Source organism: Actinia tenebrosa, unplaced genomic scaffold (genome assembly GCF_029948245.1).
Source record: "Actinia tenebrosa isolate PJP-AT-01 unplaced genomic scaffold, QUT_ActTen_1.0 utg344__unscaffolded, whole genome shotgun sequence".
Lineage (NCBI taxonomy): Eukaryota > Metazoa > Cnidaria > Anthozoa > Actiniaria > Actiniidae > Actinia > Actinia tenebrosa.
Window position 1 is genome coordinate 971,230 of NW_028292606.1, and position 17,935 is coordinate 989,164.

Consider the following 17,935-nt stretch of genomic DNA (forward strand, 5'->3'; position numbering starts at 1 on the left):
AAGTTTAATGATCAATTTCAACTAATATATTTCAAATAAATTTGATTTAAGCTTCGATTATAAACCTACTTTTCAGTTTTATCCTAATTTCTTTTCTCATGACCAATATATTGTAAAGCGTTATTGAAGCCTGGCGATATTGAATATAAAATACTCTTTGTTATTATTATCATTATTAACAACCAATGTAAAACAAAAGAAAACAATGGAATTAGTGTCCACTACCATTTATTACAATGACTTTTCTTACACTGGCAAAGTAAAATCACCCTATTACAGATGCTGCTTTCCAATTAGCTGTGTTACCACAGTACATAGAAAAAATCCCATCGCCCAAAATTTAACAATTCAAGAAATATATGGTTTTGGGGTCGAAATTTGATTGGCTAATGTTATGAGAAACTTGGGATCCTTTAAGACTTAGCCTGTGATTGGCTGGAAAACAATAGGTTACATAGTCATTGCATTATTTAGTTATCAATTAGACAACAGAAAGTTGTGCGCCCATGGGCGACTTTCTGTTGTCTAATTGATTCACAATACAGAAGTTGAACCATGCAGTCTATGGTGAAATAGTTCATAGGTTTTCAACCAATCAGAGCACGCATGATATCACTCATCTTGCTCGTGCATGCGCTATTGATGCCATCAGATTTGAAAATTTAGAGTGCACGAGCGTGCAGCCAATGGGGAAATAGTTCCTTGCTTTTTGGCCAATCAGAACATGCGTAATAATCTAGTTATATAATAATGACTAACAGTTAATGTAAAACAAAAGAAAACAACAGAATTTGTGTCTACTATTTATTATGTTGACTATTTTTTACTCGGGTGAAATATAATCTTTCTGTTAATTCATTTTGGAATTCAGATTCTTTTTTTGCTTTGAAACATAATGTAACATTACTTGATAGTAGTCTAAATGACAGGCCTAGGATTATTGCACTTAGAAATTGGATCTCTTGGCAGCACTTAGTGTTTTATATTTTTTAAATTACAGACCACAGATGCCTTTTCTTGGCTTCTGGCTATCATGAAAATTGACAGCTAGTCTCATTTGAATAGACCATTTTCAAGTTCCAAATTACCACTGTTTCTTGATTACAGACTCATTTATATTGCAGGCTTATCCTCGATTATTGCTGAATATTCACATGTTCCAGTCAAGGTCTGTTGAGTTTCGAAGTGTTTGTATAGTTGAAGTTGTGCACACTTTACTTTACCATTGGTATAAATTATGTGAATATTTAGACACTGATAAGAGGCTAACCCTGTATAAATGAGTCTGTAACCATCATGGAACACTGGTAATTTGGAACTCAAAACTGACCAGTCAATTGAGTGAATCTTTTTACAATGTACTTTATAAGGCCAAGACATCCCACAGGTGACCCAAGTGTAGAGTTAACAAGGCAAAGCTGAAAAAAACTATTATTCACTTCTTACATAGAATTTTTTTCAAAACACTTGTTCCTGCAGGCCTTTTCTTTTATTCCTCAAGTAAAACACAGGGTTCTGTGCCTGGATATTCAGGAAGACTAAGTTGGTATTTCTCTAATAATGTTTCTGGCACAAATCTACCTCCTAAGTAATGATAGCTTCCTTTGAAGTGCTTTGCACAAAGTTTAGGTGCAGTGAGTGAAATAAGAAAATCTGGCTGTAGTCCTTCTGGGTTACCTTTTTCCACATCCCAACCTAAAAGAAAAAAATTTAAAAAAAAAGGTTATTTTTGGTGTGAAATGCAATCGTCCATGTAAGTGTAGTCTTGAGTAACTGTTGTTGGTGGTGACTGACATTTCGACAACCAGAGGGGAAGTCATCTTCAGAGTCCAGTGAGAAAATAAGACAGTCGATGGTATTTATACCTCTTTTACTCTTATGTTTATTTTGTATGTTGTTGTTGACAACTCACAGGGGTAATCCCTCTGTTCTCTCAAGCAAGAGGCCCATTTTATAAATAACTGAGTTCTTTCTTCTTTCGCACACTCTGATTGGTCAAAATACCATTTCATTCAGGAGTATTAAGAAGGCTTATATCATTTTTTTCAACATGCACTCTCTGACTTTGAACTTTCATAGGGAAAATAAAGCAGTAATTTTCGTTTATTTGTTTAAAAAAAGGAGATATAAAACAGTTTTCAGTTTTAGATACTTACACTTGCACTACTGAAGATGATGATTGTTTTGCTGGGTCAAAGCAAATGATTTATTATGATTTATGATTTATATAGTGCCTTTTCCTTATGGGTATAATGAAAGGCACTTACATTGAGCTGTAAATGAGAACCGTGAATTGCTTCCAATTTACAAGCATGAGAGATGGTTAGTATGAGGTGTAGGCACTGAGGGTGGTCACTGCCAGGGATTCTTTACATCCTCAGTGGTTCTTTTACTTCCGTCTAATGTTGGTAAGCAATGACGAAGTGTGGAGAGACGGGACCGTCATTTAAAGTGGTCACCCAAGCCACTTGAAAGTCTAAACATTTGCAGATGCAATTACAAAGGCAGCATTTCTCCTCAGTTATTTTAAGACCCTGAGTGCTGGTCCGGCTGGGACTCGAACCACGACCTCCCACATGAAAGTCCAATGCTCAACCAACTGAGCCAACCGGTTGGCGGTATTCAGTAAAACCATAAGTATACGAACTCTCATGTATCCTCTTAATATTTTTTATCATTCTCATTAAATCTACTTTATAGGACTTACCTGATGGCACATCAACAGCACAAAGTGGAACTTTGACTTCCTTCAGTGTTTTCAGCACCTGATCAAAGGGTGCTCGAACATCGCCTTTAAAACTGAACCCAAAAATTGCATCCACAATAAATTTGTACTGTGAATCAATATCCGTAGAAGAGGGAAGTGCAGACAGAAATGTAATATTCATCTTTTGGCATTGAGTTACGAGGTTGTTCATCAGTGGCTTGTTGGGTCTTTTTGGATAGAAAATGACTGGCTCATAGCCCTGAAATAAAAGATCAAGTATCAGTAAATCTATATCATTATATTGAGTGAACCACCCCCGTTCTCTTGGGGGGGGGGGGGGGCAAACCAAAAGGTTACACACTCCACAAAAGTTCTTTTTCAATGACTTTCTCTCCCCTCTGAAGTGCTTGTCCTCCCTCTGATAAAAAACATCCTCCTTCTCCTCCTAAGCCTGTACACCCCTCGTGGGGTATAGGCCATCAGCAACATCTGAACGCCACAGAGCCTTGCCCCTCGCCTTGTCCTCTAGCTGTTTCCAGGTACTGTATGCTCTAGCCTCTCTAAGTCTTTCTAGCTTCTCTAAATTGAATAAATCTTTGGTCTTAGACTTCAATATAGAGTTTTGCATGCTGTAATTATTAGTTTGAGTGACCAGTGATCATAAGATGATAATCACTGACCATCATAAGCAGAATTACATTGTAAAATGACCAAAGTGGAAAGACTCAAGCATCTACAGTAGTAGGGGACTTACAAACAACTTGAGATGTCTTGCAGCTACTAGACCATCTCCTCCATTATTTCCTGGTCCACTGCAGACTAGTATTTTGTCACTGCCTTCTTGTTTAGGATACGTCTTAGCTAGAGCTACAGCAACACTCAATCCTGCTAGCTCCATGAGCTGGTCAACACTGAAAGCATATTCGTTGAACAATTCCTGGTCGATATTTTGAGCTTCAGTTTGATTAAGATACTTCATGCTTCTGAGTGAAATAAGATTACGGGTTGATATGAAGGGGATCCTTGCGTATTTTTCCAGCGATCGCAGTAAAATAAACATCAGAACAGAAGAAAACACGACAATAAAATAGTTCAAACCCGTTTGCATCTGAAATACTCAGGGGACCCCCCTAAGCAAGACTAGAAGAATGCTCCATACCACAGGCAACCCAGCATAACGGATGGCAAAATATCAAGCCAACGGTGTCATTTGAATTTGAAAATCGTGTATAAATATATTTGAAAACGAAGCAACAGATATAGAGGATATCACATGGGCGCGCGGAGATACGAAATTTATCTTCGAGTGTTGAAAAGATCTCTCACAAGTGAGCGCGGTCTGTTTATTATATAATTATCAATGAAAGTATGTTTTGGCTTTTTCAGGCAACTCTCTCCGTGCATTTTTGAATAGCCATCGCTATGGTGTTATTTTATTTTAAATAACATGTTATTTTCACGTGTGAAGATATCAATTTTTCTAAATAGAAAAAAATAGATATTTCATTGGTAATTATATAATAAATATAAACTATATTCTTTAACAAAATATTATGTAATGTTTTAAAAACCAGAGATAACCGGTGTCTCTAATTTTCAAACTATGGGGTCCCTGTCCCTGTCCCGTCATGCTCTGCTTCATATCATGTGTCGCCTCATGCAGTAAGGAGCGTTGGTTGACGTGGATTTTTTTTGCCGTTTTTGAGCACTAAAAAAAGCTTCTAAAGACATCGAAATATCGTAAGTAAAGATCAATTAATTACTTTAAATACTTCTTTTAGAATGATATGCGAACTATATCTGATATCGCTGGGAACCAAGCACAAAATAGCTTACTTTCTTACTTCATGGAAAATGCGCGGGTAGACTCTTCCACAGTCTCTCGCTCGTCCGTACCGTCTCCACGCTTAGAGACTGTAATGCTACAATGACCGAAAGGACTTATGGGTCCCGAAAACTTGGACCCAGCGTGCTTTGGGAACCAAAATACTCGTCCACAGTCTCTCTCGTTTTCGCCGCCATCTTGAAAATATTGAAACGAGAGAGACTGTGGACGAGTATTTTGGTTCCCAAAGCACGCTGGGTCCAAGTTTTCGGGACCCATAAGTCCTTTCGGTCATTGTACCGTTACAGTCTCTAAGCCTGGAGACGGAACGGACGAGCGAGAGACTGTGGAAGAGTCTAAATGCGCGGGTAGACTCATCCAGAGGTTATTTCTCTACTATCCGTCGTATGCTTTTTTAACGGGAAGTCACGAATAAGATATCGTATTTGAGCACGCCAGCCCAACAAACCAGCAGTGTTGTGATGAATGTAGTATCACAACGAGACTATCTGGTCGAGCTTCGGATAATTTGCTAAGAAATTTACTACAAATATTCGAGAGATCACTACATTGAAGTGAAGAATTCACAGTAAGACTTTCAAAGAAAAAAATCAAAATCACCTCCAAAGTTTCCTCCGCGGTTGGTGAGCAGCTGCTGGTTGTTCAACATCCTGTTGGACCGGGATATTCTGATTAGCGGGTACTTCTTCTGCAACATTTTCTTCCACTGGACGTTGCTCTGCCATTTGTATTTCCACGTGGGTCGTAGTAGAGAACTAAAGAGTCAGTCAGCTCGTTCCGCTGGCAAAACTAAGCAAGAATGAGTTTTTAAACTTTGATATCTTGTAAGTCATATATCATAGTTTGTGTAATTGAATTAATTTGAAAATAAAACGAGAGAAACGCACAGAATTTGTTTTTTTCTTAATTTTAATATTTCCTTATAACTTTGATTTTTTTATTATTATTATTTCAAAACAAAGCTAACTATCATAAGCTTCAATTGCCCTAATTCACTATGACGTCACATCAAAACAATCTTCAACAATCTATTGTTTAAACGCAAAGGATCATAGTAGTCGGACGGGGTCAAATCAACGCAAATTCACCGAAAATTGTTCTAAAACCCGTATCAATCCACGAAGATAAGTAGAATAGCCAGCAAACGCTCAGAATATTTTTTAGTACATACTAGCATATATTATATTTGAAAACCAGGCCATTTTAGATTAAACTGTTTCGCTAGGAGCAAATTTTGTTGAATTTCTATTGGATTTGACGATTCTATCCCCCACATAAACAAACAGTGACGTCATAGTTAATTAGGACAATTATTGTCTAATATGTGATGAAAGTTTTATGATAGTCAAATAAAAGCAACATTATAAACGAAGCGAATAAAGAAGCTTGATGTGGTCGGCTATAAATTGTACAATCCAACCACCTTAACCAAAATGCCTCTTACTGTACATTAATCTCTCATTGTCTTACGAAACGTAACAACTTATTTTCACTTTGGCTTCAAGATTATTAGAGACTCAGGCCCCGTCCACACTATGCCGGATAAATTTGAATCCGCAACTTTCACACCGAAAAAAAAGTTTTCCGTCCACACTAAAACGGATAAAATGTTTGGCGTCCACTATAGTCCGATCAGAGGCGGCAAAAACGCTTCATTGCACATCTGAGCATGTGCGTCGAAGCTGAAATTGAGCCCGCGGTGAATTTTTAGCCTTCCCGCCATGTTCCCATGACAATCATGACGTCGTCGTGTCATCGATGATACGAAATGTTCACCGTCCTAATACGGCTAGCCGGCATTTTTAAATTGTTCCACTCTGGAGACCGTATTCGAAAAAATTCGTTTTCGGTGAAAAGTCGTTCCGGATTCGCCCGGACTTCGCCAGGACTAGTGTGGACGGTAGGCCAAACCGAATATATAAAAATTCGGATTCAAATTTATTTATTTATTTATTTTATCTATTTATTTATCAGGCTTAAACCACATAAACAATTAGTGGTATGGTCCGTACAACAGAGCATGACTCCAAATAAAGTACGATCACAATATGATCACATAATAAGTGGAATAATATTACAAATGGCGTATGTTACGATGACGGATATAATAGTTGATAGTGTGATAATAATGATAATGACTGAAGAATTAGTGATTTTATAATCAACTTGATGTAAATAAGAAAAAGATATGAGAATAGAATCATATGATATATTGAGACATATCATAATGATATGCTAAGTAAAGTTCAGTAGCAACACTCGACGAAAAAATGGATTTGTCATGTAGGCAAACATATAGACAAATATATGGGCAAATATCATATTTGACTAATAGTAGACAATATTTGCCCAATGACTGTATATGATATGTACCTACACATTTATCCCATGGGCACAGATGGCAAAGTCCGTATGGCCCAGTAAAATCCCAAACGGCAAATATATAGCAGATATCATATCATCCATACATTTACCCGGTAGTAAATGTGAATGCTCATTTGATATGTGCACGTATTTGCCCAGCCCGTATATGTGTTTTATGCCTTACGTATACCCTGTGTTTCCCCAGGCCGTATATGTGATTCATGCCTTACATATACCCTGTATTTTCCCAGGTCGTATATGTGATTTATGCCTTACATATACCCTGTATTTTCCCAGGCCGTATATGTGATTCATGCCTTACATATACCCTGTATTTTCCCAGGCCGTATATGTGATTTATGCCTTACATATACCCTGTGTTTGCCCAGGCCGTATATGTGATTAATGCCTTACATATACCCTGTCTTTGCCCAGGTCGTATATGTGATTTATGCCTTACATATACCCTGTGTTTCCCCAGGCCGTATATGTGATTTATGCCTTACATATACCCTGTATTTTCCCAGGCCGTATATGTGATTTATGCCTTACATATACCCTGTGTTTGCCCAGGCCGTATATGTGATTTATGCCTTACATATACCCTGTATTTGCCCAGGCCGTATATGTGATTCATGCCTTACATATACCCTGTATTTTCCAAGGTCGTATATGTGATTTATGCCTGACATATAACCTGTGTTTGCCCAGGCCGTATATGTGATTAATGCCTTACGTATACCCTGTCTTTGCCCAGGTCGTATATGTGATTAATGCCTTACATATACCCTGTATTTTTCCAGGCCGTATATGTGATTTATGCCTTACATATACCATGCGATATGCTCTGACCGTATATGTGATTAATGCCCCCTTAATGCCTTAGATGTACCAGCGCGTCTTAGCCATATTTGCTCAGTTGAATTATGCTCATCATATTTGCTAAATTTAACTATGTTATCAGTCTTCAGGTATTGTCACTTATGGCAGGCCAAAAAAAATAGAAACGATATATGCCGTGACAACCACCTCATACTTTAAACATAGCTAACCTATGTTAAGAAGCAGGAAAAAAGACATAAATCATACTGAAAAATTTTTATTGTGAATTTCCTTTTCTTGACGACTGATTAACTATGAACAATTTGTTAACTACAACTAATTGAAAATGCTAGTTCTGTAAATTAATTATAGGTGTTTGATTCATCTTGTGACAGAATTTGTGAAAGAAGATCATAATATATTTAGTTGTCAATCGATCTTTGGCTTATGTACGATTCTTTTTAGATATTCTGTAGTAGTACACTTCATTTATAACTGCAAAAATTTAATTAAGGACACCGAACGTGGTTGGGTTTCTACGAGTTTTATGAATTAAATCTTGTGTCACTGTTCCTCCGTTCCTTTGGCCTGATTTCTAGGGTTTTCGTTCTTCTTTCGATTATTTGAACATTATACTTGTTTACTTGAAGAAATCCAAAGGTCAATAGGCTTAAATAGCCGCTGCTATACCGTTTGACCTTTGGATTTCTTCAAGTAAACGAGTATAACGTTCAAGTAATCGAAAGAAGAACGAAAACCCTAGAAATCAGGCCAAAGGAACGGAGGAACAGTGACACAAGATTTAATTCATAAAACTCGTAGAAACCCCAACCACGTTCGGTGTCCCAGTGCCCTTGATTTGATAAAAACCTTTAGGCTCTCAATGCCCATTCGGGACCTCCAGATAGCGTTGGGCGTCTTGACGGCTCTCCGATTTTCCACTTCAAAAGCATGGTGAGACTGCGCTCTGACAGCCTCCTTTTTGCTTTTCGGTCCATGCTTTCCATGAACTGGTTAGCTAGGGGGCTTCTCCATGCCAGAGGGTGTTTTATTAAAACTTTACTCTGCTTAGTAGGGCCCCCTTCGTTATCAGAGCCACTGTCCGCTGTATCGTCATCAGCCTGGTCATCCGCCTCTGACATCGACTCCTCTGATGACATATACTCCAGTTTCATAATTGCCTTGACTTTCTCTTTGTCCCCTGGTGATAGCGAGGTTGACAAGTCCGCTGCCTTGGATCTGGATTTTAGGAGCTAAAAGAAAAAAGAAAAAAGAAAAAAAAAAAAAACACCGTCAGTCAAAGTTTCTTATTAAACAAAGTCATAATCGTTGCAAATTCAGTTTACTCACATTTTGTTTTCTTTGTGTTTTCCGCTGCATCTTTTGATGCCTTCCAAGGGCCCCTGAACGCTCTCTTTTGTTTCTCTTTCTCCTCGTCAGAAAGTGACTTTTAAGGGCAGCTGAAATTATATCAAGTACCCATATATTAAAACTTGAGACAAAATTTGTTAGAAATTTTGGCATTTGGCCGACAATTACTCCTTTAGCATCCATTTGTTTTTGCTTTGTTTTGTTTTGTTTCGTTTTTTTTTTTTTTTTTTCCCATGTTATTTTATTTCAAACTGCTTCCCCTCCCTTCGGCATTTGAATATTTCTAAAAGGATTTCGTTACCCCCTCCCCCCCCCCCCCCCGACCACCACCCCCATCCTTTGTCCTCACCCCTCCCCCCCGGGTTAACTTTGATAGGTGCATAAGGCCTTTCGCACTTCGTAATATAAAATACATAAATACCTTCTAACTCGACGGCAGAGACATCCTTATGAACATTCAGAACTCTATCCCTTATTGCGTTATTAATCTGTTCGTTGACGTCATCTCTGAAACTAATTAGGAAATACCATATTTGAGTGGTAAGTGGAAACTTAATATGGAAAGTAACTATGGATGATTCAGACAATATCATTTTTATTAAATTTTCATACTTACGCTTTAGTAAAATCCCATATAAGAGGGTTTTCTTCCCTGTCCCGTAATTTCTTTGCTACCAAGCGTACTTCAGACTGTAATAACATAATATAATTCATTAAAATCATAAGTTGTACCTTAAGTTATTCTTAGACATAGTAATAATGTTTTCATTATTTTTATGGCTGTGATTGTATAATATTGGGGAAAAAATCGAAATCAAATCAATTCCTTTACAAAAAAGGAAATTATCATTATCATTCAGTGTCTTGTTATTGGAAATCAATAGTAAAGTTTGGTAGCATTAACCACTGCCATGGCGGGTTTCCCGCCAATTTTAGTATTGCATAAATTATACCGCTACATAATTATACCAACTACTCTTCGCGCCAAGAATTCCCAGTAAAATTATCAATAAAAATAGCTTGCTTTTTTAAATATTGCCACTTTACTTACTGCAACAGCCTTTGAGACAGTAATCTTGGTCTTGCTGTTGTCCTTATTCTGCTGGCTTTCTTTTAAGGCCGCTAGTATTTGGCGGTTTTGTTCTTGCAGTTCTTTAAACTGTTTTACAATCGTTTCGAAATTTGAAGAAATTTCTTCTTTTTCGCTGTCGGGGTCAACGTTCTCATTCTCGCTTGTTGCTTGCAATAGGCGATTTCTGTGTTCTCTTAGCACATCCTCGTTACCACCAGGGACAGAGGGAATAAGTATATTAAGCCTTTGAGAATTGGCGCCATTTTCAGTATGTCTACTCGTACTGCTTGTACTGGTAGTTGCAGTAACAGAATGGATTGGCATTGGGCGTCCTGGTAAAGGTGTAGATGTTCTTCCCATTTTTGATCGCGACGAATGAACGCAATTTATAAGCAAAGATATAGAATGTGCGGGAAACTAGATGACCGACAGAGTTTGTTACCTGTTTGTGACCAAAAGGCGAATGAACGAATAAGTACATCCACTGAACAAATCTACCCCCTATCTATCACGGCGTATCACGTGACTTGTGATGACATATACGTTCATATAATGAAGTCTAATAATAAAAAAAGGAATAACTGTCTTATAAAAATGCTGAAGTTGTATCCAGGATTCATGTTAAGTAATATATCTATTATCTTAAAGCTATTTGCTCCATTTTATAAAGTTATGAAATTTTTTCTAAAGCCTAGATTCACGAAATATCATTGCAATAAACTTGATTAGCTTCTAGCTCTAAAACCATCGTACCATTATCTGCCGCCAACAGTGACAGCTCTAAGGAAAAGGGTGCGGTAATAAAGATCCGGCGTGCTTTTGTCCAATGGCATGTGGTTGATGGACGTGGAACTTTATTACGCTGGAATATGGCTTTTAGTCATTCAAAATGCTTGGATTTTGAGTAATTATCCCAATGATACACACCGTCTTTTTAATTATATAGTTCTGGAAAACAAAATGTCTTCTGCGATGTCAAAGCGTTATCATTGCTTTCATTGTAACGAAGATCTACATTACAGAGTATTTTGCCGTCACAAAGAAGAATTTTATGATCCTTTAACAAATCAATGGCAATTACAGCGGAATGACGACGAAGACTCAAATGATAGTATTTTCACTCACGAGATTGACGGCCAGAACGACACTTCTTCTAATGACTACAGCGAGATAAACGTTTTGGACCAAACTGATCAAGACTCCTCTGATGTGCCAAATACAAACCAACCATCAAGTGACGAATTCTTACCAGCTACTTCACAAAAAGGTATTGATGTTATACGTTTATTTGATGATTAGATTATATAATCTTTAAATGTTAAAGTCAAACTGCATATAGATAAAAGACTGAATCTTTAACAAGCGGCTGATTTGCACATGATCTAGCTCCCCTATTGGATTTACTACCAAGCATTAGTGTTATTGAAGCGAGATTAAGTTAGAGGTACAAATGATTCTTTTCTATTTCTATCTTAGCCTCGTTTTCACCGTTACTTTTAAGAAGGGTGCATTATTAAGTAATCGGCTTATGGTTGCCATCAAAACCTCAGTGTTCATTCAGAAAGGTTCATTCAAAGAGTTTATAAAATCATAGCTAGAGATAACTCATTTAAAACGCCAAAAAGAATTTACTATGTTCAAATGGATATTGCTGTACATTTTCGTCTCCAAATCAATTCATGACTGTGGTCATCCTGAGATAGCATGGTATCCGGCAAAACATGTTTGTCAAGTTAGAGAAATACAATTATAAGTAATTTATTTAATATGTCTCTTGGGTTTTTTATTTTCGATTTATCATTTTTCTTTCACGAATTATAAATTGTTGTTTTGCTGACTTAGAAATTTATATTTTATTTTCAATGGAAATCATTTATTTTCAGAGCAAAATTTGGGTCAAAATTATGCATTTAGGGACCGGTCATTATTTAAGTTGGAGGGGGGGGGGGGGGAGTGGGGGGGGGGGGGGGTGGAGGAGAAATTGTCAGTGAGGCAAAAAAATTTCAAGGATCCCCCTTTGAAGGCATCCAAGTTTATTGAAAACCCCCCATGGATTGTAGTAAAAAATTTAAAAATTTTCCCTAAAAGTCATTTTTAAATTCCAAGACCCCCCATTTTTCACTAGCAAAAATTTCAGGCCCCCCCCCCCCTCCCCAATTTTTTCTTCCCCCCCCCCCCCCCCCCCCCCAACTTAAATAATGTCCGGTCCCTTAGCCCATGAGGTTTTTTTTACTGACATTTTTTTTCTAGTATTATAATGGTTTCAGACTTTATCTTATACTATGTTGCAGTTATGCAATGCCGAATGAATAAAATACATCGTATTTGCTTATGTTTAAAGGAGACGGAATATATAACTTTGAGGAAGAAGATCAAGTGTTTTGGGATGACAAGTCGGACAGTGAATCTGACCATGAAGAGATAAGAGGAAATGAAAGAAGGAGATTGGTTGAAACTTGGGATATTGATATCGAAGACCTAGAAAGAGATTTTGAACAATCTAGTGCAGAAATAAGCGTTGCCGTCGAAGCAAGTTCCCGAGTGACCCTTATTAACTAGATTGCCTTGTTTGTGTGCTTTTGGTCTGCATACTTTTCTGTACCAGACCGAGGCATTGATATTCTCCTCGCCTTTTTTAAAGCGATTTTTCAGGTTTTGTGTGAGCTTTCGCCAATCATTTTCCCAACCGCAGTATTGGTTTTCCCGAGCTCCTTCAAACTCTTGAAAAATTATCTTTCTTTTAAAGATAAGCATTCAGAGTATGTTGTTTGTCCGAAATGCGACACCCTATACCGTTTTCAAGACTGCATAACAACAAGATTCGGGCGTGTCATTGCTAAACCATGTTCTCACATTGCTTTTCCGAATCACCGTCAATTGTTTCGCCGCACACCTTGTGGAGCGGAATTGCTTAAGGAAATTCGTTTGAAAAATGGACAGACGAAATTGTACCCACGTAAAGTTTATTGTTATAAAAGCATCAGAGAGACTCTAACTCACTTTATTAAGCGACCAGACTTTGTACAAAAATGTGAGATTTGGAGAAATCGGAATGTACCGGATGATATTTTAGTTGATATTTACGATGGCCAAGTGTGGAAAGATTGGCAATATTTTAACAGCACTCCTTTCCTTGCCCAGCCTGATAATTATGCTTTTATGCTGAATGTTGACTGGTTTCAGCCTTTTAAGCACAGTGTCTATAGCGTTGGAGTCATATATATGGTCCTCCTAAATCTTCCGAGAAAAGAAAGGTACAAAGAGGAAAACGTAATAATAGTTGGGATAATACCTGGTCCACACGAGCCCAAATTGAATATCAATACGTACTTACAACCACTTGTAGCCGAATTGAACTTATTGTGGCACGAAGGCATCCAAGTTCGGCCTCATGGGAGTAGAACAGCAAGATGTTTTCGAGCTGCCCTCCTTTGTATTGCTTGTGACATTCCTGCACTAAGAAAAGTTTGCGGTTTCTTAGGATGTACTGCTCACCGAGGGTGCTCAAAGTGCACAAGATTTTTCCCCGGAGATTTTAGTAGCATGAATTTTTCAGGTTTCGAAGATGACAATACACCAAGGACAAATGAAGAGCACCGAAGAGAGGCTCAGAAAATACTCAATGCAACAACCGCTGATGAACGAAACCAAATTGAAACTTCCACTGGAACAAGATATTCTGAACTCTTACAGTTGCCTTACTTCGATTGTACTCGTTACCATGTTGTTGATCCTATGCACAATTTGTTTTTAGGGACAGCAAAACATTTAATGAAAAATGTATGGCTAAATGCTGAAACGCCAATTGTTTCTAAAGAAAATTTGAATAAAATCCAGGAAAAGGTAGATGACGTCAAAGCACCATCATTTATTGGGCGTCTCCCGAAAAAGATATCAACATCGTTTGGAGGATTTACTGCTGATCAGTGGAAAACATGGACTCTCTTGTATTCTGTATTCTGCATTTGGAATATCGTTCCAACAGATGATTTGGAGCTGTGGAGGTTATTCGTATTGTCCTGCTTTCACCTTTGCTCTCCACTTATTACAACTGAAGAGCTACAAGAAGGACATGATTACCTAGTGGAATTTTGTAAATCGTTTGAAAAAAGATATGGAAAGGAACGTGTTACGCCAAACATGCATCTACACCTGCACCTCAAACAATGTATTTTAGATTACGGGCCTGTATATTCATTTTGGCTTTTCAGCTTCGAACGTTTCAATGGGATTTTAGGAGCGTTTCGAACTAACAATAGATCTGTTAAAATACAAATCATGAGAAAATTTCTCCAAAAACATGAACTAAGAGATATCCCTTTACCAGAGAGATTTCGAGAAACTTTCCAACCAGTATTTCAACTTCTTCAGGAGGCACAACAAGTAGGAACACTTGGCGAAAGCATCCCATCAATACCATCAACACTTAATCTTTCAGTTGGTCAAGTACTACGTTGCTAGAGTGGAGCAATATGAATGCATACTCATGTTTTTCACCTCGATCCATTGATGTTCTTGATGATGACTATACAGAATATCTCTTTAAAGCTTATGAAACAATTTTACCTCAACACTCGGTCATTGAATGTGTTACCGATACGTTTGAGAGAGTTAGTACCATTGGATATTCGGGGACAAAGCTAGGGTCCTCTGACTCTAGACTGGAACGTTCTTCCTTCATTCTTGCAAGTTGGTGTGGCCAATATAGTGGCAGTATTGAGACCGATTCATTTGACTTGCGCCCCGGTGTTGTCGATTTCTTTCTTAAACAAACCATTATAATTGATGGCAAGCAGGAATCATTGTGTATGGCAAAGGTTCGATGGTATCAGCGACATCCAGAAAGACACAGGATTGGCAGACCACATGAAATTTGGTGCAGAAACTTGTTTGAAATGGAAGGGCCCTCTACATTCATACCCATACAAAGGATACACAGCCAGTTTGTTGCTGCTTACGATGTTATTGACAAAGAAAGAGTATTAATTGTTTGTCCTTTACAACGTAAATTGTACGGATGATGGAGATGACAGTAAAGTATCATCCAGGAAAAATATTCAAAGCTATCAAAAATAAACTGTTTGAACTGTGCATCAGTAACTAGATAGTCAAAATGAAAATTGAATGAATTATTTGATGACTTTAAAATTAGATGAATTAAAATAATTATGAATGAAATTGCATATATTGCCAATAAAAAAGATGAATTCATATGTTTAGACTAAACAAAATTGATGCTTCAAATAATATTACAGATGTTAGCGGTTTGAAATGCAGCTCATGAGGTTAATGGGTTAATGAGTTTTCTTATTGTCACTGGAAAAAACGCATATACGACTTACGCATATTATAAATACATCGTCCGCGTATTTTCCTGTGTGTATCAACGCATATAACCTCTCCTTCATGACATCAAAGCAAAACAATGATTGAATTAATGTGGTCGCAACATTGATGTCATGCGTTAGGAGAAAAAATTGACACATATGACTGAGATGGACCTGCATGCACTCCCCCCTCGTAAGTCGTAAAAACAAGCCAACATCCATTATAATTCAGTTGAAAAATTATTGATTTGTTTTGAAAAGTTTTGATTGCAATGAATTGAAACGGAAACCTCACATTGGATATACTCAGTTTGGGGTATTGTATTTGCTCCCCAGGTAAATATGGGGCAAAGCCTAGTGCAAAGTTGATTTCATATGTGCCCTTCATTTGACAATAGGGCAAATATAGGGCAAAAACGGTTATCATATATCCCCACTGGGTAAATGCGTCTAAACTAAGGGCAAATATATAACATATTTACCCATGTGTTCAGATGTATGGCAAAGCAATGGCAAATTTATTAGAAATTTACCCCGACCTTTGCCTGCATAGGCAAATGTATGGGCAAATATAGAGCACCATATTTGCACAACATTTGCCAAGTGGACATATGATGACCAAATCCATTATTTCGTCGAGTGCAACATAATGGTTTGCTAGTAATGTCATTCGTAGTACAGCATTTAGGGCAGATTGATTTCTATGTCTTATGCAGTAAGTGTTCAACAGACGAGCAAAGTAACGGCTATGAAGAGCAGTCTTGAAACTTGAAACAGAATCTAAAGATTTGATGTCGGCAGGCAGTTGATCCCATATTCTGGGCAATCTATTGAAGTATGAGTTCTGGAATTGTTTAGTTCTAGTTTGAGGAACAAAAAGGTCCATCTTGCAGTTGTTTCTTGTGGAGCGGGAGGCATTTCTAGGCTTTACGTAGTCATCAACATAGTGTGGACGGGGCCTCAGCTAATAACAGTGCCATCCAGGTACCCTAGTCTACCCTGCCCTGAGGGTCTTGTTATGTTGTGTCTGAAAGCATGAGGGTTTTGATCCGTGCAGGTATCCTAGTCTACCCTGCCCTGAGGGTCTTGTTATGTTGTGTCTGAAAGCATGAGGGTTTTGATCCGTGCACTGCGGCATTTCTTTTGAGTTGCGTTAATTGGATTAGCGTTCAAGCCTCACTGATTGACGTTATCAGCTAGTCTACATGTAAGAAATAGTACATTATCCATCCTGCTTACTCATTAGCATTAATTAAGGTATGGTGAGTTACCCCTAACGAGCAGGCTTGTAGGGAGAAGCCTATGAGTAAGCAGGTAGGGTGGGTGGGAGGGGCGACTTCTCCCCAACTTGGTTCGCGCCAAGTGACACATCTACATAATTTATGCTACCTTATATAATACCCATTACGTCATCAGGATGGCTAATGAATATTCATGAAATTAGAATAGTACATATATAATACTCCAATACTCGATACCGAATAAAAAAGTCTGTCTGTCTGTCTGTCATTATCCATCCTGCTTACTCATTAGCATTAAAGTATGGAGAGTCACCCCTGTCCTCGCAGCACCATGGCGACAAGCCATAACATACTAACCATGAACAACACTGTACTCAATTCCTATTTAAATCCCAACCTTATCCCAACCTTATGGGTTTAATATCTGAAACCCTATTCTTTAGGTTTTAGAACCAAGATACTGACAAAATCCAAACCTATTAGCATGACATCCTAAAATCCCCAACCTTATTATAATAACACACCCAAACATACTCTCTGATTCCAATTACTATTCGTTTGACATCAGCGACCATATCCCCAGGAATATTGGTCATATATTCTTCCTAAACTTGGGTCTCAATCAGCTAATCCAATTTATTTCATTCTTTGCACCACGACGCTCTAAACGCACCGAGTCAGAACAAGGTCTGGTGAATAACTAGGAACGTAAAAGAAAAGGAAGATCGAAATCCGGCGAAGACAATAAACATGAAAACCCCAAGCCCAAGAAGATGACCACTGAATAACTCGCTGATGCAGGCTCAAGGGTATGCCCTAAAGGACAAAGCACTTGTCGTGGACGTATTCTTGCACTTAATTAGCCTAAATAAATAGATTTCCAAGACTAAACAACAGAAATTAATACATAGTATAAAATTGATTGATTGATTCATATCATTAATGTCAACTTCCATTTCCATTTCCGTTCGAAGTGCTAGTCGTTTTCCTTTATCAATCATAATAATTCCAATTAGCGTTTAACAGCTTGGTTATGTGGGCAAAACCGAGCGATATGCCCTTCCTGATAACGAATGAGACATGTTCTAGGACCACGAGCACGTCGGTATGGAGCATATGAACGCGTTCGCCCAGCAGCAGGGAAACTCTAATATAACTTAAACACTCAACTCCATTAACTCTAAT

At 37.9% G+C, this 17,935-nt stretch overlaps 3 protein-coding genes across 4 annotated transcripts; 1 reads left to right on the forward strand and 2 right to left on the reverse strand.

Moving 5' to 3' along the window:
- Positions 1-211: 211 nt before the first annotated feature.
- On the reverse strand, positions 212-3,834 carry LOC116286251 (NAD(P)H-hydrate epimerase). The gene is made up of 3 exons (XM_031692715.2): positions 3,462-3,834; positions 2,708-2,966; positions 212-1,695 (listed from the first exon to the last, which is right to left on the reverse strand). The coding sequence occupies exons 1-3, from the start codon at positions 3,813-3,815 to the stop codon at positions 1,490-1,492; spliced, it is 819 nt and encodes a 272-aa protein (XP_031548575.1). The 5' UTR covers positions 3,816-3,834; the 3' UTR covers positions 212-1,489.
- Positions 3,835-8,383: 4,549 nt separating this feature from the next.
- On the reverse strand, positions 8,384-10,554 carry LOC148904296 (uncharacterized). The gene is made up of 5 exons (XM_089025464.1): positions 10,162-10,554; positions 9,727-9,800; positions 9,532-9,623; positions 9,090-9,199; positions 8,384-8,992 (listed from the first exon to the last, which is right to left on the reverse strand). The coding sequence occupies exons 1-5, from the start codon at positions 10,540-10,542 to the stop codon at positions 8,612-8,614; spliced, it is 1,038 nt and encodes a 345-aa protein (XP_088881590.1). The 5' UTR covers positions 10,543-10,554; the 3' UTR covers positions 8,384-8,611.
- Positions 10,555-11,013: 459 nt separating this feature from the next.
- LOC148904297 (uncharacterized) lies at positions 11,014-16,150 on the forward strand. Of its 2 annotated transcripts, none has more exons than XM_089025463.1 (2): positions 11,014-11,449; positions 12,524-16,150. In XM_089025463.1, the coding sequence occupies exons 1-2, from the start codon at positions 11,014-11,016 to the stop codon at positions 12,739-12,741; spliced, it is 654 nt and encodes a 217-aa protein (XP_088881589.1). In that variant the 3' UTR covers positions 12,742-16,150. The 2 variants fall into 2 exon arrangements, with proteins under 2 accessions (XP_088881589.1, XP_088881588.1); XM_089025462.1 differs by having other exon boundaries at positions 11,325-11,449.
- The last annotated feature ends 1,785 nt before the right edge of the window (positions 16,151-17,935 follow it).